Consider the following 21,875-nt stretch of genomic DNA (forward strand, 5'->3'; position numbering starts at 1 on the left):
TTTTATTATTGGTTTGATGATTTTTCATAACCTGTTACTTGATCAAATGGACTACAGTTGTTAGTCTTAAGCTTGTAGTATTCAAGGTGAAAATACAGTCAGCCGTCCTTATATACAGATTTTTTTATCCATGAAGCATCCACAGTTTGAAAATATTTTAAAAATATATAAATTCCAAAAGGTAAACCTGATATTGCCATTTTTTTAAACAAGGGGCATCATCTTACTACACCATTGCACTTAATGGGACTTGAATATCCATGGATTCTGGCATCCACAGAAGATCCTGGAACCAAACCCCAGTGGATACCAAGGGACTACTGTATTGGGGAAGGTAAATATATATACCACAATGAATCCTAATTTGAGCCTAGCCTCAGTTCTGGCATGGAAAAATAACAAAAGAGATGGCTCTTGCTTCCTTCCCTCCCTCAAGCTTATAAATTTGGAGTTTGGAACTTTCTTGATTGACTTCAGCCCTCAATTTCACCATCCCCTTTAACAAATTAACTTCTGCTGCACAAATGGTCTACAACTGTGTAAGGAAAGGCACAGGAAGACAAACAGGCTTTATGGACTTTCCTCCTGCTTAGAAGTTTCCAGCACTTGCAGCCAGCCCTACAGAGAGTGAGATGCTTGCCTCAGATGTTAGGGATATGTGGAACTTTGGTGACTCAGGACATTACCACATGAACCCTGTGCTCACAACGAACTTTGATTTTGCCTTTTGATATAAGGGATGGCATTTATTACACCTTTGTATATAACAGAACTTGAGCATCCATGGATTTTGGTATCCATGGGGTATCTTGGAACAAAGCCCAAGACTACACCTAACATCCCCCCTAATTCCAAACAACAGGAAAAAATTAAGTTAGAGGAGCTTCAAAGCTAGTCTGTGATCCTTATCTCCCCACCCCAAGCTGCTATCAAACTGTTTCTCCCTTTAGGATCCCATTAGAGTGTCAACATCATGTCCTGCCTCATTTGGATAGAGCTCCCTGCCCTCTGTCCAAAAAGAGAGCTATGTCTGTATAAGCTACATTTATGTACACATATACCTCTAAAAGGATGCTGTCCAATGAGTATATATATTTTAAATGTTTTTGAAAAATTCAAAAAACTATCCCATTAAAAACTGCACTGATTTAAAAACAGTTTGAAAGCACTGAAAACATAGCTCTGAGAGTAAAAGCATAAACACTCCTTAAAAGTTCCTTCTCCAACAAGTTAAATTGCCTGCCAGCAGTAAGAGAGAAGAAAAATATTGGATCTCATTTTGTGGTGTTGGAGCTTTTCCTGCAGGGAAATGTTCATTCCTTCTAGTGGCCCTTAGAATACCAATCCTAGCACCATAGAATGCATCTCTTCCTGTTATAGAAGGGTATAATCACTGCTAACATAGTTGCCATTTCCTTTGCTTTGCCTTTTCATCCATTATGATATGTATGCATTTTCGTAGCTCTGCCTATGCCGGATTACCTCTCCACACACATCACAAACCACTATTTACTGTATTCTCCTCTCATCCATTCAATCTTTAGGGTGAGCACAAAGAGTTATGCCTGCTCCAATTCTGCAAGTTCTTTGGCATTGTTTTCCTTTGCTTCATCCTTTACATCCTTGGTTACATGCCCCTAAATTTTACCCTGAACTTATCCTAGGTGCGTTACAGACGCGCCGAAGGGGCGTGCTAGGGTTAGAAAGGGACGTGTTAGGGTTGAGAAGGGGCGTCCCTTCCAGACACCCCTCAACCCTAGTACGGACCGAGTCTGTACAAAATAGCGGCACCCATCCACACAGGGGCCGCCATTTTGACGTTGCGGACGCGTAATGTCCGGACATCACGCGGCGGAAGTGACGCTGCGAGTGTGTGACTAGCACCTCGCGGTGCCACTTCTGGGGCCCAGAAAGAAGTGCCATGTCAGCGCTTTTCTTGCTGCGCCGGGAGCTGCGCGGTTTGGCCGCTGCGGTTCCCGGACATAGCAACCGGCGGCGGCAGCAGAGCACCCTTCTTGGGCACTCTGTAACGCGCCCTAGGGTCATATCAAAATCCATAATTTTGGTCCCATGCTTTTGTTATCTGCAGAGGGGTCTGGAACCCTCTGGAAGTATATTTTGCTGTGGCCTCTAAGTAGTTTCTGACTTCTAGCAACCCTGAACCAAACCTATCATGGGATTTTCTTGGCACGTTTTTTCAGAGGGGGGTTGCTATTACCATCCTCTGAGGCTGAGAGAGTGTGATTTGCTCAAGGTCACCCCAATGGGCTTACATGGCTGAGTCCGGATTTGAACTCTGGTTTCCACAGTCATAGTGCAACACTCAAACCACCACACCATGCTGGGCCCCATCGCATGAGTATATACAGTAGCATAAATAGCCACATGTGGGGATAAACTACAGTAGCACTACGTAACCCCCATTCAGAATAGCAACAACAGACAATAGACAAATAGACAAATGAGATCATTGCACAACTAGTGGTGTGTATTTATGTTTTAATCATGCTTCTAACTTTTATATATTTTTATGTAATTTTATAATGTTTTTAGATGATTTTAAGTATTTTAAATTTTATTGTACATTTTTAAAAAATGTTTTTTACCTGTGTGCAGGAAGAAAAGTGGTATACAAATGAAATAAATAAATAGTGGTTGCCAGTGTGCAGCTCTTTTGCTACTGTGTAATACGTCAATTGCATAATACTGAGATTGTCACTCTGCAGGCATAGGTCACTAGCAGAATTCTGGCCATAGATACTTATTTTACAATACTTTATCTTTACGCACTAGAGCTTTCTTTAATCTATTTCCACAATTCCTAGTATTATCCCTAACTTATACATAATTTTTCTACATAAAGCTATCTACTAATCAATTAATGTAAGTCATTCAAATGAAAATCAATGTAGCGATCAAATTCTTACTAAAAGGCAACATTATGACAGGGGGGGGGAACAATGTTATTCCTTGTGTTAGCTGGAAGTGAATATTTTCATTTTTGTGCTGAAAAGCTCTACGTTTTGAATCCCAGCCACCTTGTTAAGGAATTAAGGAATTGCCTAATCAGGGATTTTAAACTTAGCAGCCTGTGTTGTGTGTCATTCTGCTCAAAGGAGCATTTTCTGTGTTTGACAGGTCAACGGATGTTATAATGCTGTGAGTCATCTTTCTGTTGATTTTATAGAACAAACAAGGAGTATATATAGAAGGCCACTTTAGAACATCTTAAACAGATCCATTGGCAGAGGCAGCAGAGTTTGAGAAGTTGGCAGCTGGGACACAAGAGGGAACGCCAAAATGAAATGCCTTCTACTGATGATTGCCCTCTATGGAGCCTTTTCTTCTGCTGCGCCCTTAGTCCAAGAAACTGATCACATTTCAGAAACGGACCTGGAGTTTGCAAAGGTAATAAATTGTTAGAGATAATGATTACCTGACTGATGCAGATCCAGCCAGCAGGTTGATTAGGAATAGATTGTTGCTGTTGTTACAGTATGTGCCTTCAAGCCAACTCTGATTTATGGTGACCCTATCATAGGGCTTTCATGGTGAGATTCCTTCCTCTAAGTGGGTTTCCACAGCTGATCAGTTTTTTGATCTCAGGTTCTTCCTTAGTCTTAATCCAATACTCTACCTGCTATAGTATGCTGGTTTTTGGAAATAGCTAAACTACTAGCCATGGCAGCTAGAGGATGCTAGCAACTGTAATCCCAAAAAAGAGACTTTTTATACAAATCACAACTGGTGTGATCCTGTTTCTCATGTGGCTATAGTATTTGACTGGGAAGTGTTTGCAGGAAGTGGGAAATCTGGAATTTAGTCTCGATTAAGCCAAGAAACTCACTGTGTGATTCCATGCGAAACTCACTGTGCCAGTTATTCTGTCTCATTCTCAGAGGTTTCTTCTGAGGAAGGAAACCATATTTGATGCCTTGACCTCAATAGAAAAGAGAAATGTAAAAGTAACAAATAAAAAAATAGTTAAAACTATAATCGCATTTCTTTGTAGACCCTGGTGGTTGGTTTAGGTAAGTTATTGTGTGATGCTATGTCTATAAAATGGGTGCAACAGATGAATTATCTTCTGCATTCTGAGCATAGAGAGGACACTGCGAGGTCCACTTTAAAATGTGAAAAACAATAAATAAATAAATACAATGATTTAAGTAATGAGATGTATGTTATGTCTTTCTGTCAGAAATACATGGAAAACTACTATCCCGAATCAGAGTCAACACCTGTTCTAAGAAGCAAAAGTGCCACTACTGCTGAGAAAATGCAGAAAATACAGCAAATGCAGAAGTTCTTTGGGCTGAAAGTGACAGGAAAACTAGATCCAAGCACTTTGGAAGCAATGAAAAAACCGAGATGTGGGGTTCCTGATATAGAAGAATACCGCACCTTTCCTATGTCTCCTAAATGGGGAAAGAAAGACCTGACATATAGGTAAGGCTTCAAAATGCTTGCCTGAATTTAAAATGTCACTGGAGATGGCTGTTATCACAGCTTGGAAAAGCAGTATGTATGTGTGTTTATTATTATTATTATTATTATTATTATTATTATTATTATTATTATTATTATTTAAAGAAACCTACATTGTTTCAGACTAAAAATCTGACTCCTAAAGGAACAATTCTCTTCTGTCTCCTCTGCTTTGGATTTTTAAGTGTGTGTGTGTGTGTGTGTGTGTGTGTGTGTGTGTGTGTATATATATATATATATATATATATTCCCAGGATATTTGAGAGAGGGAGTCCAAAAAACTTGCTTTGGGCCTGAGAAGCATGTGATTCTCACCCCTGTTTTAAGTGATGTTTATCAATTGTGTGTGTATGTGTGTGTGTTTTGTGATTGACATTGATATATATATGTACAGAGATGTAGCTATTGGAAGATAATATGAACCTTTTCACCCCCCTCATAAGAATTCTGGCCCCCCATTAAATTTTTCTTCAGCCCAAATTTCTAACATTTCAAAGAATGAGACTTTGAACATTGTTCATACCTAGAAATCTCAACTGACTGTATTTGTATTCCCTTGACCAATTTGCCTGCCCCTTTTCTTGGATATATATATTATTTCTAAATGCTCAATTGTAGTTTTAAGCATTTAGTATTTATCATTTATCGTTTACATTTCTATACCACTTAATACAGAACTCAGTAGTCTCTAAATAGTTTACAACATGTAAGCTAATTGCCCCCCAAAAGTTGGGTACTCATTTTAGTGACCTATGGAAGGACTGAGTCAACCCTGCAGCCCTAGCATCGAACTCACAACCTTGTGGCTGCAATACTGGCTGCAGTCCCGGCTGCCCCAGTTGTGATGCACAGAGAAGCGGGGTACAAATAAATTGTATTATTATTATTTTTATTATTACTGGCATGTAACCATTGCACCATTAGGTCTCCTTATTTTTAGTATTAAGGTACCGTTGCCCTTCTGTATCCATGGATTCTGCATCCACAGATTCAACCATCCACAGCTTAAAAATATTTTTTAATCCCAAAAAACAAACTTTGACTTTGTCATTTTATATAAGGCATACCATTTTACTATGCCATTATATATGGACTTGAGCAGTCACAGATTTTGGTATCCATGAGAGGTCCTGGAACCAAACCTGAACAAATAACAGATCTATACACTGTATTGCAATGATAAAAATGTGGAGACGGAAAGAAAATTTCATTGGGAGAGGGCAAAGGTGATTTAGAAATGAGACAAAAAAACATGAGAACAGACCCTATGAGGAATGAGCATCCTCCGTGGCCAGGAAATGGTGAATGCAGGAAATTAGGTGGTGCATTTGAGGACATGACTGACTGAGGACATTACTGGTTGTCTGGAACCCTGAACAAGGAGCGTGTTGCTGCAGTCTATCTTGTCAAGCATCTCTTTTCACACCATGGTTCTAGGAAGCCTTGCTATGTCCAATAATGACTTTCCCTGAACATGGGCTGATCCTGCGTTAGTGATCTTCTTCAGTAATGGAGACCAGTATTACTCAGGCTATCCTATGCGGAAGGGGGGACTGGCATTCCCACCCCCCCATTGGCCATCACTGTTGTTTTGTTTCCTGGAAATTTTCCACAGACTGGCAGCTGGTAGCTCACAGGCCATCACTGGTCCACTGACCACCACAGTGAATAGCAATGATGTAGAAGGCCATCCTAGTTTCTGTGGCCATTGGTCTATGTCAGGAGCAGGCCACTGAAGCACGGCCAGGAGAGTACAACTCTTTAGGCTGGCCAAGGGTTTAAGGGTCACAATTCTATTGTTTCAAACTTTTTTGTATTGATTGCTATGTGTTTTTATTAAGAGTAAGAACTTTGAAAACTTCCATAATCTTTCCCCAATCCAGCATTTATTTTACACTCTTCTGTGTATTCCGCAGCATTCAGAATTACACACCAGACATGGCGCCTGCTGATGTAGATAATGCTATTGAGAGAGCCTGGAAAATGTGGAGTGATGTGACCCCGTTGACCTTCACCAGAGTTTATGACAGCTCTGCAGATATAGAGATCTCTTTTGCTTCTGGGTGTAAGTAAAGCTCTTTTTTTAAAAAAAGCACTGGGAGATTTCTCCCAAGATATTATCTGGAAGATTAAATATATATATTCTTTTCCTTTTTTAAGATCATGGCGACTATATTCCCTTTGATGGACAAGGTGGACAGTTAGCTCATGCGTATTCACCAGCTTATGGTGGAAATGCCCATTTTGATGAGGATGAAAACTGGACAAAATCTTCCCCAGGTTATTTTGTCTTAATATATTCAACTATTTATGGTATTTCTAATGACTGTTGAGTGATTCTTAACTAAGCTGACTGCAAACCATCGAGACATGAGAGCTATTCCAGACTCTGGGTGTAAAAATATCCATCTACTGAGGGATTTACCTTGGATTATTTTGAAAACAATCATCCCCAAATGATATTGTTTGATTTTAGCTTCTATTTGTATACCACAGTATAAGGAAGGGCTAGGAAACCTGTAGCTTTCTGAATGTTGTCAGGGTATAGCTGTGATCATCCTTGAATATTGGCTATGTTGCCTGGGACTGATGGGAATTCAATTGTAACAAAAACTAGAAGATCACAGGTTCCCTTTTACTGGTATAAAAGTACTAGTACATCTTTAGTCATTGTTCTAAATAAACCAATAGTGCTGATCCTGTGTGTCAGGGTAGACATCTGATCAATCAAACTGAACAATGCTCACCAGCTTGTCAAATTCCCCCTGCCTGAACTGGTGCCTGAAAAAGATTTGAGTACATTTTTCAAGGTCCAAGTACATTGTCATAAATAGATGTTGGCCCGTAAACAACTTGGTGGGCTATAGACTAAGAAGGTCTTCAGTAAATCTTTCTTTCAAAAACTTTCAAAAATTTAGTGTTTGTGAAATCCAAATGCATAGCCACAGTATTTGCATAAAGACAATTAAAATGATGAAAAACAACACATTAGCTCTGGGGCATGGTGGTCCTTCCCACACAATGTGTTGTGTGTTATATTTCATACATTGGCAAAGGGTAGGCAATTAGACAATATGCCCATGTTTCTGACAGAAAAGGGCTGTGTTCTCTTAGCAATTCACTGAGGTAGAAATTCAGGCCCAACTCATTTGTCATCCTGGTGGCATGGCTGCAGAGCTTGAAAATTACATGATTTTACTAACATCCAATATAGCCCAACTTGTTGGGGGATTGTGAGAAATGCAATCTGAAAAGTAACTTTTACAACCTCTTGAGGTTGCTACTAGCAAAGTGAAATGAGTGAATGACATGCAGTGACATCAATTATATTCATCATGGCATGCTGCTGTAGCTGGGCTGACAATGTGCAATTGTGTGTTATTACGTACTACTCTGGGCCTCATCTACATTCATGGGCTCTTGACACAGACTGCTAATTATTGCCCAACACAATTTGTTTCCTGGTAGCATTACTGAGCATAAACCATGAGTTTATGCTCACGGTGTGTATGTGCCTTCAAGGCACCTTTCAAGTAATGGTGATTCCATGAATTTCATAGGTTTTTCTTAGGTAAGGAAGACTCAGATGTGGTTTTCAAAATTGCTTCCTCTGAAATATAGCATACAGCATCTGGTATTCACTGGTGGTCTTCCATACAAGTACTAACTAGGGCTAACCCTGCTTAGCTTCCAAGATCAGACAGGATCTGGTTCCTTTAGGATATTTAGGCATTCTCGCTGATCTTTCCCTTAGTAAGGAACGAAGTTTGTAAATGTATGTGATTTAAACCAGTTTTAATTTCTTTTACATTGGTAAATTGTTCAATATATATTTTAGACTTTATTTTAATATTTTAAATTGTTTAAATTTCAAACAAAGGACCATTCCACACTACACAATCATAGCACCATGATTCCACTTTAAATGCCATGGCTGCACCTTAGGGAATCCTGGGGTTTACAGTCTGGTGAAGTATTAGAGTTTTCTGACAAATAATGGTAAATCCGCATCTCAGGAGTCCATAGGATGTTAGATTGGAACCATAGCATCATCACTGTGTACTGTGCAAAGGCCCAAAGCAATGTAAGTTCCATGACCAGTTTACTTCATCATAGTTGCCCACTTCATGGAGGGAATTTACCAAGAAGAGGAGACTCTGAGTTTGAAGAATGGGGGATTATGTGCTTTTCTACATTTAAATTCTAAATTAAAAGTGCACATTTCTAAAAATGTGACTAGAATATACACTTTTCACAACCTTTTTTTTATTTAAAAAAATTCCCGATAGCAGCTTTTGGAACAGTAGCATAATATGGAGAGTTGAATAAATGAGCTCATTCCCAGGTGCACCTGGACTGTTCATATATAGGTCTCTTCCATTCTGTTCAATATATCATGTTGAGATTTAATTTAAAAAATATGCCTTGAAGTACATTTTGACATGTTTTGACACCAAGATCTATGCATAACATTAAGTGAAAAAATCTGATGGATAGTGATGTTCTGATCTGTACATTAGTTTGAGAGATGGAGTGGGTCACTTTGAAATGAAATTTGCAATGAGCACATTCTTCAAGCACCATTGCTCGCATACGTTTTCTCACAGCCAAAATTGGACAACTCATGCTCCATCTGTTTCATTTTAGGAATCAACCTATTTATCGTTGCTGCCCATGAGTTTGGCCACTCCCTGGGTCTTCAGCATTCCAATGTTTTGGAAGCTCTGATGTTTCCAACCTACCAGGCTGGAGACCCACAAAACATAAGGCTTCATAGAGATGACATTGAAGGCATCCAGCATCTGTATGGTAAGTTAAAGTTCCCAGTTGATGGTCTGGATTGGTTCTGTATATTATCATTACACTGAAGAGTTGTAAGCATGATGTAACCCCTCTTTTGGGAACTAACCCATTTTTCAGCCAGGAAATTAATAATGGTGAATATTCTTTCCATCCCTGGTGGTATGTGCCTCCAAGTCATTTTTGACTTATGGCAACCCTAAGGTGAACCAATCATAGGGTTTCCTCAGTGAATTTCTTCAGAGGGGGTTTGCCACTGCCATCTTCTGAGAGAGTGTGACTTGCCCAAAGTCACTGTTTTTTTATGCTCAAACAGGGAATCAAACCATGATCTCCAGTCATTGTCCAAAGCTCAAACCATGCTTTGGCCTAAATCTAATTGCTAGTCAACTAGATTAGACCCATCAAAACAATAATACTTACACAAGTATTGGCTTACCAACTTCCCTCTGATTCTGTAGATCTGCTCTAGCTGAGACAAGCACTTCAGTTTAGGATTTAACCTTTTCGAAATGTCCCACAAGTCTCACTGACATGAAAGTTTTCAAGCTGAAGAATATTTCATTTCTGAGGTGGTATGAAATTAGTACTTCCCATAAGACTATCAAATCTAAAGAAATTATTTCCACCCCTAAGATTAATGCCTAAATTCTGATGTTAATCCCACCTCTTGTAAAACGTTTTCTGCAATGGCCCCTAGACTTTGGATCAACTTACCGGAAGAGATCTGTCTTATACCTTCTTAGGGAGCCTTCAAACGAGCATTGAAGACAGATCTCTTCCGGCAGGCCTATTCAACAGATCTCCTTTAATCTGATTTTGAACATCTGAATATGATGACTTGATTCTTCCGACTGTGAGCGATACTGTAACATCTCTTCCCCTTTTTATTTTTGATTGATGTATTTTATATGTATTTTATGATGTTCTTACTGTTGTAATCCCACTTCAATCCGAAGGGAGAAGCGGGAGATATAAATAAAATTTATTATTATTATTATTATTATTATTATTATTATTATTATTACTATTATTACTATTATTATTATTATCTATAATATACCCATTGAATCACTGCAGTTAGGTAAGCAATACTGAGATAAGTACCATGAGAACTGGCCTTAGATCCAAGTGTTTTGCAATGCTTCTAAACTGCAGCTTTGGACATCTTATGCATTCTTCAATTCTTCTCTTTACCCTGTTTTTAAGGTCCCCCTAAAGAAGACAATGATGAGTCAGAAGACCCCATACTAGTAAATGACGCAATGTTAGCAGACTCATGCGACCCACATCTGGCTTTTGATGCTGTTGTTAGTCTCAGAGGAGAAACCATCTTCTTTAAAAACAGGTAAAAGGAGTCTAAAAAGACTGACCCTTTCACTCCTAGATACCAGAGATTAAACCTGGAATCTTCTGTACACCACATTTGGGTTCTAACACTGAATTCCACCGGTTTCTCCCTAAAATGTATGTTGCCTTTTCCAAACCACTTCAGGTTTTTTTGGCGAAAAAATCCACTGAGAACACAGGTTGAAAAAGATCCTATATCTGCTTTCTGGCCAACTTTAAACCATGATATAGATGCTGCATATGAAGATGAAGATGATGACACAGTCTTTCTTTTTAAAGGTAAATGTTTTGGCCTGAATCCAATTGCTAATCCAGTTAGATCAGACCCTCTGAATCAATAGGATTTACATAAGTGTTGATATATTGCTCAGTAATAAATGGTGTATCCATACTAGGTAGTAATAGCACTTTGACACCACTTGAACTGCCATGGCTTCATCCTATGAAGTCCTAAATTTTGTGGTTTGGTGAGTTAATTCAAATTCTCAGCCAGAAAGTGCCTCACCAAACATAAAATCCCAAGATTCCATAGAATGGAGTCATAGCAGTTAATGTGAAATTAAACTGCTATAGCTGTGCTGTGTGGATATGTCCTGAGACAATGTGTGTACTCTGCTTTGGACTGCAAATTGGCTTTAGGCCTCTGGAATCTTAGACATCCTGTGTAGAAAGAAGGATGTTCTGTTCTTGAATAGAATGGATTGTGGAAGTGTCTACAGGCTAGGGTTATGAAATATTATTTTACAAAGCTTTGTTTTCAGTTTTGGTAAATGTGCTGCTTGCTGCTGACGTAATCACAAGGGTCTTTTTATTTTTTACAAGATTTGTTCAGAGGTTTGTTTTTGCCTTCCTCTAAGGCTGAGAGTGTGTGACTTGCCCAAGGTCACACTGTAGGTTTCCATTGCTGAGCAGGGATTTTGACCCTGGTCTCCAAAATCATGGTCCAGCACTCAAACCGCTACACCATGCTGGCTCTTCAAGATGTGCTGCTACAGGCCAAGAAATTGATTTCCTATTTGTATCACTACTGTGCACACACTGGGAAGCCAGTTTCAGAAATGGAATGCGGGAAGCACTTTCACTATCATGGAGTTATGCAAACAAGAATAAATTCAAGAAAACAGAGGTTCAGTGTTACCTCCTGGCATTTACCTTTTGGGTTCCAGTAATGATTCTCGGGGAAACATTTTTTTTAATATGCCCTCACCAGATATACATCATAAGAGCTCATTAATACCATTCCAATCAGTCAAGCTTAATAAGATCTTTTGGAGACCAGTTTCTTTTCTGTGCAGCTCTACCCTTCATTCTGAGAGATAAAGAATGATGTTTGCCATCCATATACCGATAGTTCCCATCCAGGTTGACCCAACTTAACAGTCAGCAGCTGCTGTGATCAATAGGGATCTATTCCCCTGTCACTCAGGAAGCAGCTGATTAATGTTCTCACCTTCTTATGATCTCTGATTCAACAAGCAAAAACAGGGTCCCTATAGCAGTTTTTCCTCATATTAGAGATCACACATGGAAGGGGCTGTGAATGTTAGCTACTTTCAGAGCAACACAGGAACAGATCCCCACTGATCACAGTGGCTGCTGATCTGAAGCTAGTATTTTTGGGACTTTCACAGTCCCTGTGAGGGCAACTCTCCTCTGAACAAACTTGCCAAGAAAACTCCATGATACGTTCACCTTAGGGTCACCATAAGTTGGAAATAACTTGAAGGCACACAGCAGCAACAACAAATACATCCCCTAAATGATGGGATAGGTAGAGATCATGAATACGAAGCAGACCTGAATAAGTGTGTGATTTAACTCAGTAGGATTCTGGTCACTGTTTTTAACTGACATTTACTTCATCTTCATACAAAACTTTTCTATATTTTTTCCTGACAGGTCATAAGTATTGGGCTACCAAAGGAAATATTATTCAGCCAGGTTTTCCAAAGAACATCCACAGTTTGGGCTTACCAAAAATTGTGAAGAAAGTTGATGCAGCTTTTTATGACAGAAGCTCAAAGAAAACGTACTTCTTTTCTGGCAGCAACTACTGGAGGTAAGAGAAAATGCCAACTTTATATTGGATCATCTGTACAATGAGAGTTAATATGGTGCTGTGCTTAGCATGCTAGTTTGGAACTTGGGAAATCCAGTTCATGTCCTCCATTGAGCTATAGATAGGCCTGCCACTCCCTCTTAGCCTAATCCACTTCATGTGCCTTTTGTACAGATAAAATGATATATATAATTATATATAGCATCTTGTGCTTATAGAAGGAAGACAGAATATACATGTAACACATTAACTAACAATCCTGAAAATTCATTCCTGAACTCTCTGAATCCTTTGCAACTGAAACATAAAACAAATACCATGTTCTTCTGGCTTCTTTAATATGTATCCTCAGATCCATTACATATCTAGTGAAAATAGCATATAATTTCCATTTTACTCAGTCTCCAAGCTTATAATTTCTGTTCTCCTCAGAATCCCATACTTCTTTCTATGGTAGCAATGTACATTCGGCTGAGGAAATCACATCATTTTCATCTTTGACTTTTGTGCTGAACTCTCTACAAGAGCCATAGGTACACTTGCAGTAAGGCCCAGTGGGTTCAACAGGTCTTAATCAAGAGTAAATATCATTAGAGTTAGGCTGCAAGTCTAAAAGAAATTAAACCCCATTTACATAACAGCAGGAAGTCATGATGTTCTAAATTATGGTCAGAAAAGAAGATAAACATTTGGAAATAGCTGAGGGAAAGATGATACTCAGGCTAATACAAATGTCTTTTGTAAACTAGAAATGAATCTAGAATCCCGCATTATATCAGTTTGATGCCATTTTAGAAGTTATGTTTCCATCCTGTGGAAACCTAGGATTTGTAGCTTGGTGAGGAACAGAATTCTATGCTAGAGAGCCTTTAGCCTTATGGTTCTCCAACAGAAAATTCTAGTACCTTGTGTGTGTATTGTGTGCTTTCAAGTAATTTTAGGCCTATGACGACCCTAAGGCAAACATACTATCGTTTTTTCTTGGCAAGATTTGTTCACAGGAAGTTTGTCATTGCCTTCTCCAGAAGCTGAGAGCATATGACTTGCCCAAGGGCAACCAGTGGATTTCATGGTTGAGATGGGAATTGAACCCTGGTCCCCAGAGTCATCATCCAACATTCAAACCAGTACACTACACAGGCTCTCTTACGAAAATGCAAATCTTAGAATTCTGTAGGATAGAGCCATGACAATTTCAAATGGTACTGAGCTGTTATAACTCTGTAGTGTTGACATACTCTAGAAGCTTGCTCCTTGTTAAGAGTGACAAATTTCATCTACCAAAATTATATAGGAGAGGAGAGTCAAAGACTGGGACTAGAGCTGGTATAATTTGGAGATGCATTAGCATATTAAATGTGATGATTTTGTGTGACAATGTGGACTACCTCTCATACAGGTTGACGTGTAAATGGATAAGATGCTTTTCTCTCTAACTGTAAGATTCAAAGACATATGTAGTTGTGTTAGTCTGGATCAGTGTGCAAAGGAGGCTTGTAGCATCTTTGAGATTAACAGAGAAAGAAAGTAGTTGGTAGCATAAGATTTTGTAGACTTCTCTCTAATGGTACTTATAGTGATAAGTTACTATGCCAGTAAATGCTAGCAACTCTGAATTTTCAACATGTTGATTTCCTTAGATATGACAAAGCCAAGAATGCACTGGAGAAAGACTATCCAAGGAAGATAACAGCTGATTTCTATGAAGTTGGTTCTGCAGTGGATGCTGCTTTTCTATATAATGGTAAGCAGATGGCCTTCACAGTATTAACATATAGAATTCTTGAGCTGGAAGGGACCTTGGACCTGAACATCTTGAAATCCAGGATGGCCATCATGGACAGAGGCCCCCTAGATGCTGGTGGATTATAGTTCCCAGCATTGTCCACCACTAGTTATGTGGCTAGGGCTCCTGGAAATTGCATTCCAGCAATATCTGGAGAACTTCATGGTTCCCACCCCTGATCCAGTCAAGTCCCTTGCTTGGTATAAGCTCTGCATAAATTGGAAACCATTTAAAGGCAGACAATGACAACAACAGCAACAAATACCTATAGCAGAAATTAATTTCACCTGCATCCAAATCCATATAAGTTAGTACTGCAAATGCACCCCTCCCCAAAAGAACATGCAGAGTTAATCAAACTTTTCCTCCTTGCTGCCAGTTTATATGCATATGCATGATTATACACACACATATTGTAATTTATGTGCTGGTTTATATTTATATACACAACAACAGACATTTCTATTTAACTGCACCTGTGGCCAGGTCCAGGTGCAATGCCCAAAATCCATAGTGACAACAATCATTTTATTGGTACCCTGTGTTTCCTCAACATCGGGACTCAACTAAAGGTGTCTTGCAAATTAAAATGATTAAAATAGAGTTAAAAACATACCAAAGGCTCTGGATAGCCATGTACACATAAGACACCAGCAAGATTATGACCATATGCCATGATGGTCCAGAATGTATTATACCAATGTTTCCTTAATAGAAAAAGGAAGCTGGGGGGATGAATGTTTCACAATAAGATTTCAAAGTTTCCTGACCCTATTTGATTTATAATGTTTCCTCTTCTCATTATCCTTTTAGGACATATCTATTTATTCCATGGCTCAAAGCAATATGAATATGACAGCAGAACCAAACAATTTCTTGGCATAAAGAACAGCAACAGCTGGTTTGGCTGCCAGTGACATGGGGTTAAGGAAGAGAGAAGTAACTGAAAACAATGGGATCCCTGTTTCTCCACATACCCAGCAGGCTTTGCTTTTGAATAAGATGGAATGAGATGGAATGTCCAACCCGAATATATATATTTAATATAAATTATTACCTCAAACTATTTGTTCATTTGTACATTGCCAAATAATAAAGTGATTTATCTTTCTATAAATGGTTGTTTTGATTTGTTTTAATTTTGATTAAGCAAAAATAAAAATTCACAACACATCTGAAAGTGGCGGACACTATCTATCTAGACAACTAACTAGAAGTTTCTTGGTCAATCCACTGTGTTACAAGACTGCAGCTTCATCTGCACTGCAGAAATTGTGCAGTTTGATAACACTTCAACTGTAATGGCTCAATGCTATGGAATCCTAGGATTTGTAGTTTGTTGTGGCACCTGAGCTCTCTGAGAGAGAAGGCTAAATCTCGCACAAAACTACAAACCCAGAAATCCATAGCATTGAGCCATGGCAGTTAAAGTGGTGTCAAACTACATTATTTTTACAGTGCAGATGCAGCCAGAATAGCACATGAGTTGCAACCACTCTAAAGCACAGTATTGCCATTCAGTGTGGTTTCCTCGCCAGTTTTTTGCCACTGAAAACAGTGTGGTTTCCTCACCAGTTTTTTTACCATTCAAAAGGTTGCTTGTCTGGAGATCTGAAGGCCCAGGGCAGGGAAAAAAGCAAAAAGCCTTTTTTTCCTGTTTTTCCTGACACTTTTTTTGTTTTTGTTTTCCCTGTGAAAAAAATTTAAAAAGGGAAAAAAAGGAAGACAATTGATTGTAGAATGTTTTATTTTAGCATGACAAATAAAATCTTTAAGATGAGGTGTTCATATATTCTCAAAATCATTTCTAAAAACTATGTACAGTATCAGATTATTCTAATTTCTGTGCACTGAATGAGAAAGATAAGCCAGTCCTGGTTACAAACTGAACTCTCCACTGGAACAGTAAGATCCATTTCTTCCCTTAGGAGACACTGAAAGAATCTGGTCTATGTTTAGTCATATTTTATGTTCCTAAAATAACAGAGTGACTTTCAATCTTTAAAGAAATGCTGTTGCATTTTTCATTTTTCTGATTTTTTTTAAATTTCTGGGGGGGGGGAATGGGGGGGACCCCAGTTTTTCCCCATGGCTTCAAATTTTTACATTTCTATTTTACATCTCTCTGCTTGCCACACAACCAGCTAACAAAAAAGCACCTACTAAAATTTCCACTTTTACACAACCATAAAAGGTTCAGGCGACCTTTCAATTTTTCCCTCTTGTGAAGGAAGAGTCAAATCCATCCATCAATCTTTATTGTACAGTCATATACCATTAAAACAGAAGAAATCTGTCCTACAAAACATGGTAAAAAGTTAAACAGTATGAAACAGGCAAAGGTAATATCAAGAGTTGTTTAAAAGATTAAAAAACAAACAAAACATTTAGTATATTTGGTGTCATTCAGTACAATTTAAAGGAAACAAATTCCAAGTATTATGTCTGTGTCTGAATCATAAGTTTATGAATCTGAATAGCAGAGAAAAGGAACCTTGCAACATGTGAAGTTGAAGGCTTTTGCTGCTGGCATCCATAGTTTTTTGTGGGTTTGTGACCATGTTCTAGAAGAGTTTCTTCCTGACATTTTGCCAGCAGAGATGCCAGCCACAGATGCTGGTGAACATCTTTTGAGGATGAAAGAGCATGACCTGCTCAGTATCACCCAGTGAGTTTCCATGGCTGAGCAGAGTTTCCAACCCTGGTCTACCAGAGTCCTTGTTCAACATTAAACTACACCATACTGAAACAAAGAATCCAGGAACCTGGGTGATGAATAGAGTGATGAGACACAAAACCACATGAAGTGTAAGATGCGATGTAATAGTTTTGTGTTAAGAAGGAAATGATCCCACTTCTATAATGTTACATACGTAATATTCTTGAGTATAAAAGGAACTGCACTAAACAACCCCTGGGATGACAAGTGACTCATTTTCTATATCATATTCTCTAGTATGAAGAGGGTGTCTGTGAAATTCCATATTGCCTTGGGTGGGAAAGGGGGAATCAGTCACTTTCCTGCCCACAAGAAAGAAATGATAGATTGTGATTGATTGTAAAGGCAAAGCATCTTGAAATGAAATCCTTCATCACTTCTCACACAGTCCTCTCCTTGCAATCCATTTTACAGCTCTGAACCCAAGAGCCACTGGTCTGGCTCTCACCAGAGACACTGTAGTCTTTCTCCCCAACAAAGCAGCACATGGCAATATGCCATGTGTGACCCTTCACTTTCTTTCTCTCTGTGCTTTATTTGCACCACAAAGAAGTAGAGATGCAGACAGTTGAATCATTGTCCAAAAGATGGAAGAAGCAACAAGGGGTTCAACTATTCTAGATCTGATCCTAACCAACAAAGATGACTTGGTTAACGGGGTGCAAGTGGTGGGATCCTTAGGTGGAAGTGACCATGTTCTCCTGGAGTTTGTTATACAATGGAAAGGAGAAGCCAGGCAGAGTCAGACATGCATTCTAGACTTTAGGAAAGCCGATTTCAGTAAACTTAAAGAAATACTGGGTGTGATCCCATGGTCAACAATAGTAAAAGAGAAGGGAGCTCAAGATGGATGGGAGTTTCTTAAAAGGAAGATTCTGAAGGCACAATTTCAAACAGTTCCAATGAGGAAGAAAAATGGGAGATGTCTCAAGAAACCAGGATGGATGACTAAAGAACTTTCAACTGAGCTAAGATTAAAAAGGGACATGTATAAGAAATGGAAAAATGGGAAAATCACCAAAGAGGAATTCAAACAAATAGCAAGCCAGTGTAGGGGTAAAGTCAGAAAAGCCAAAGCACAGAATGAACTCAGGCTTGCTAGAGAGGTTAAGAACAACAAAAAGGGCTTTTTTGGATATGTCTGCAGCAAAAGGAAGAAGGAAACGGTAGGCCACTGTGTGCAGAAGATGGCAAAATGCTAACAGAGGACAGAGAAAAGGCAGAATTACTCAACACCTTATTTGCCTCAGTCTTCTCAGAAAAGGCAAAGGGAACTCAACCTGACGATAATGGAGCAGAGGACAGAAAAGAGGAATTTCAGCACAGAATAAGTAAAGAGATAGTACAGGAATACCTGTTTAACCTAAACGAATATAAGTCTCCAGGACCAGATGAACTACATCCAAGGGTATTAAAAGAACTGGCAAATGTAATATCAGAGCCATTGGCAATAATCTTTGAGAAGTCCTGGAGAACAGGAGAGGTGCCAGCAGACTGGAGGAGGGCAAACGTTGTCCCCATCTTCAAAAAAGGGAAAAGAGAAGATCCCAACAATTATCGTCCAGTTAGTCTGACATCGATACCAGGAAAGATTCTAGCTCAGATAATTAAACAAAAAGTCTGTGAACATCTAGAAAGCAATTCCATAATCACAAAAAGTCAACATGGGTTTCAGAGAAAGAAATCATGCCAGACAAACCTGATCTCTTTTTTTGATAAAATTACCAGCTTGTTATATGAAGGGAATGCTGTGGATATAGTATATCTTGACTTCAGTAAGGCCTTTGACAAAGTTCCCCATGATATTCTTGCAAACAAGCTTGTAAAATGTGGGCTAGACAAAGTAACTGTTAAATGGATTTGTAATTGGTTGACTGGCCGAACCCAAAGGGTGCTCAACAATGGCTCCTTTTCATACTGGAAAGAAGTGACCAGTGGAGTCCCACAGGGCTCTGTCCTGGGCCCAGTGCTATTCAACATCTTTATCAATGACTTGGAGGACAATATTGGGAGCATACTTATCAAATTTGCAGATGACACCAAATTAGGGGGAGTAGCTAATACCCCAGAAGACAGGATCAAGATTCAAAATGACCTGAACAGACTAGAAAACTGGGCCATAGCTAACAAAATGAAATTCAACACAGAGAAATGTAAGGTACTGCACTTAGGGCAGAAAAACGAAAAGCACAGATATAGGATGGGGGACACCTGGCTGAATGAAACTACATGTGAAAGGGATCTAGGAGTCCACGTAGACCACAAGTTGAACATAAGTCAACAGTGCAATGCGGCAGCTAACAAGGCCAATGCGATTTTAGGCTGCATCAATAGAAGTATAGTGTCTAGATCAAGGGAAGTCATAGTGCCACTATATTCTGCTCTGGTCAGGCCCCACCTGGAATATTGTGTCCAGTTCTGGGCACCACAATTAAAAAAGGACATTGAGAAACTGGAGCGTGTCCAAAGGAGGGCGACTAAAATGGTGAAAGGTCTGGAAACCATGCCCTGCGAGGAACGACTCAGGGACCTGGGGATGTTTAGCCTGGAGAAGAGAAGATTAAGAGGTGATATGATAGTCCTGTTTAAATATGTGAAGGGATGTCATATTGAGGAGGGAGCAAGCTTGTTTTCTGCAGCTCCAGAGACTAGGACCCAAAGCAATGGATGCAAATTGCAGGAAAAGAGATTCCACCTCAACATTAGGAGGAACTTCCTGACAGTAAGGGCTGTTCGACAGTGGAACAAACTCCCTCAGAGTGTAATGGAGTCTCCTTCCTTGGAGGTCTTCAAGCAGAGGCTGGATGGCCATCTGTCGGGGGTGCTTTGATTGTGATTTCCTGCATGGCAGGGTGTTGGACTGGATGGTCCCTGTGGTCTCTTCCAACTCTATGATTCTATGATTCTATGATTCTATAGAATCCACACCTATACACTCCAAATTGCCCCCAAATTGAATGGAAACTAGCTAGTAGTGGTCCAACTACTGGCTGGTAGTTATCACAGAAGGCGTTTTCATCAATGGTCTTAATGACTGCTGCCTTTGTAAATGCTGAACCCCGCTTTATGCACTTAGTCTGTCATCCTCTAGCTTTTTAAAGGAAGGGCAAAGGTGTAGTGCACATGTCCCTAATATCTATCAGAAGTGCCCAGTGAGCATGACAAGTGCCCAGTACATAAGAGGAATTCCCAATCTACATATGAATTGTCCAATGTGCATAAGACATGCTAAGTGCACATCAGAAGTACCCAAAGCTCACGAGGCGCACCATATGTGCATGTTGGCACATTCTTCCTGGTGCTGGGATGCACATCTTCACAATTCAATAACAGAGTTTCATTGCTTTGAGAGATCTTGTAGCACCTTTGAGACTAACTGAAAGAAAAAAAGTTGGCAACATGAGCTTTTGTAGACTTCAGTTTACTCTTGGGAAAGTAGACTGAAGCCTACGAAAGATCATGTTGCCAACTTCTTTCTTTCAGTTGGTCTCAAAGTTGCTACACCATCTCTGCATACTGATCCTACAGACTAACATGGCTATATCTTAGAGTTTCATTGCATTTGCAAAAATAGATTTGCAAAGTTACAAAATGTAGACTGAGGTTTCATTCAGCCAGGTATCCCCCATCCTATAAATGAAAAGCACAGATATAGGATGGGGGACACCTGGCTGAATGAAACTACAAGGGATCTAGGAGTCCAGGTGGACCATAAGTTAAACATGAGTCAACAGTGCGATGCGGCAGCTAACAAGGCCAATGAGATTTTAGGCTGCATCAATAGAAGTATAGTGTCTAGATCAAGGGAAGTAATAGTGCCACTCTGTTCTGCTCTGGTCAGGCCCCACCTGGAATACTGTGTCCAGTTCTTAGCACCACAATTAAAAAAGGACATTGAGAAACTGGAGCGTGTCCAAAGGAGGGCAACTAAAATGGTGAAAGGTCTGGAAACCATGCCCTATGAGGAACGACTTAGGGAGCTGGGGATGTTTAGCCTGGAGAAGAGAAGGTTAAGAGGTGATATGATAGCCCTGTTTAAATATTTGAAGGGCTGTCATATTGATGAGGGAGCAAGCTTGTTTTCTGCTGCTCCAGAGACTAGGACCCAGAGCAATGGCTGCAAGCACCAGGAAAAGAGATTCCACCTCAACATTAGGAGGAACTTCCTGACAGTAAGGGCTGTTTGACAGTGAAACACACTCCCTCAGAGTGTAATGGAGTCTCCTTCCTTAGAGGTCTTCAAAACAAAGGCTGGTTGTCCATTTGTCAGGGATGCTTTGATTGTGATTTCCTGCATGGCAGGCGGTTGGAATTGATGGCCCTTGTGGTCTCTTCCAACTCTATGATTCTATGATCCTAGGTGAAGAATCTCAGCTTTTTTGCATTTAAAAAAGCTCAAGTAGACAATTGTTAGAATTTTTGTGAAGATGTATAATTTATGCTTTCATTTTTCATTTTCATTTATTACGGACACATCCAGCACATATGCTTTCCTTTTTTCAGCTGTCAATATATTAGCTAATATATTTCCCCTGCACCAAACCCTTTACTTAACCCGACGATGGCCTGCTGTGACGCGTTTAATAACTTCTTTGTAGATAAAATCTCTCAGATAAGAGCCGACTTAGATGCCAATATTTTAACAGAAACCATAGACGAGGTGTCCAGCGACT

General features: G+C 39.5%; 1 protein-coding gene across 2 annotated transcripts; it reads left to right on the top strand.

The window, feature by feature from the left end:
* The first annotated feature begins 3,300 nt into the window (after positions 1-3,300).
* On the top strand, positions 3,301-15,448 carry LOC149320004 (matrix metalloproteinase-18-like). 2 transcript variants are annotated; one of them, XM_089508248.1, is made up of 10 exons: positions 3,301-3,408; positions 4,202-4,449; positions 6,405-6,553; positions 6,649-6,768; positions 9,136-9,297; positions 10,498-10,636; positions 10,784-10,917; positions 12,538-12,697; positions 14,338-14,441; positions 15,297-15,448. In XM_089508248.1, the coding sequence occupies exons 1-10, from the start codon at positions 3,301-3,303 to the stop codon at positions 15,398-15,400; spliced, it is 1,428 nt and encodes a 475-aa protein (XP_089364374.1). In that variant the 3' UTR covers positions 15,401-15,448. The 2 variants fall into 2 exon arrangements, with proteins under 2 accessions (XP_089364374.1, XP_089364375.1); XM_089508249.1 differs by lacking the exon at positions 3,301-3,408 and having other exon boundaries at positions 4,283-4,449; positions 9,136-9,336; positions 10,513-10,636.
* The last annotated feature ends 6,427 nt before the right edge of the window (positions 15,449-21,875 follow it).

Source organism: Sceloporus occidentalis, unplaced genomic scaffold (assembly GCF_023333645.1).
Source record: "Sceloporus occidentalis isolate IW3139 unplaced genomic scaffold, rSceOcc1.0.p SCAF_2, whole genome shotgun sequence".
Classification (NCBI taxonomy): domain Eukaryota; kingdom Metazoa; phylum Chordata; class Lepidosauria; order Squamata; family Phrynosomatidae; genus Sceloporus; species Sceloporus occidentalis.

What these genes read in the sequence shown, in the direction of transcription:
- LOC149320004 (XM_089508248.1), top strand. Translation starts at nt 3,301, where the DNA reads ATGAAATGCCTTCTACTGATGATTGCCCTCTATGGAGCCTTTTCTTCT. An exon ending in ACCATCTTCTTTAAAAACAG is followed by an intron (nt 10,637 to 10,783) that starts GTAAAAGGAGTC and finishes AAACCACTTCAG; the next exon opens with GTTTTTTTGGCGAAAAAATC. An exon ending in TGCTGCTTTTCTATATAATG is followed by an intron (nt 14,442 to 15,296) that starts GTAAGCAGATGG and finishes TTATCCTTTTAG; the next exon opens with GACATATCTATTTATTCCAT.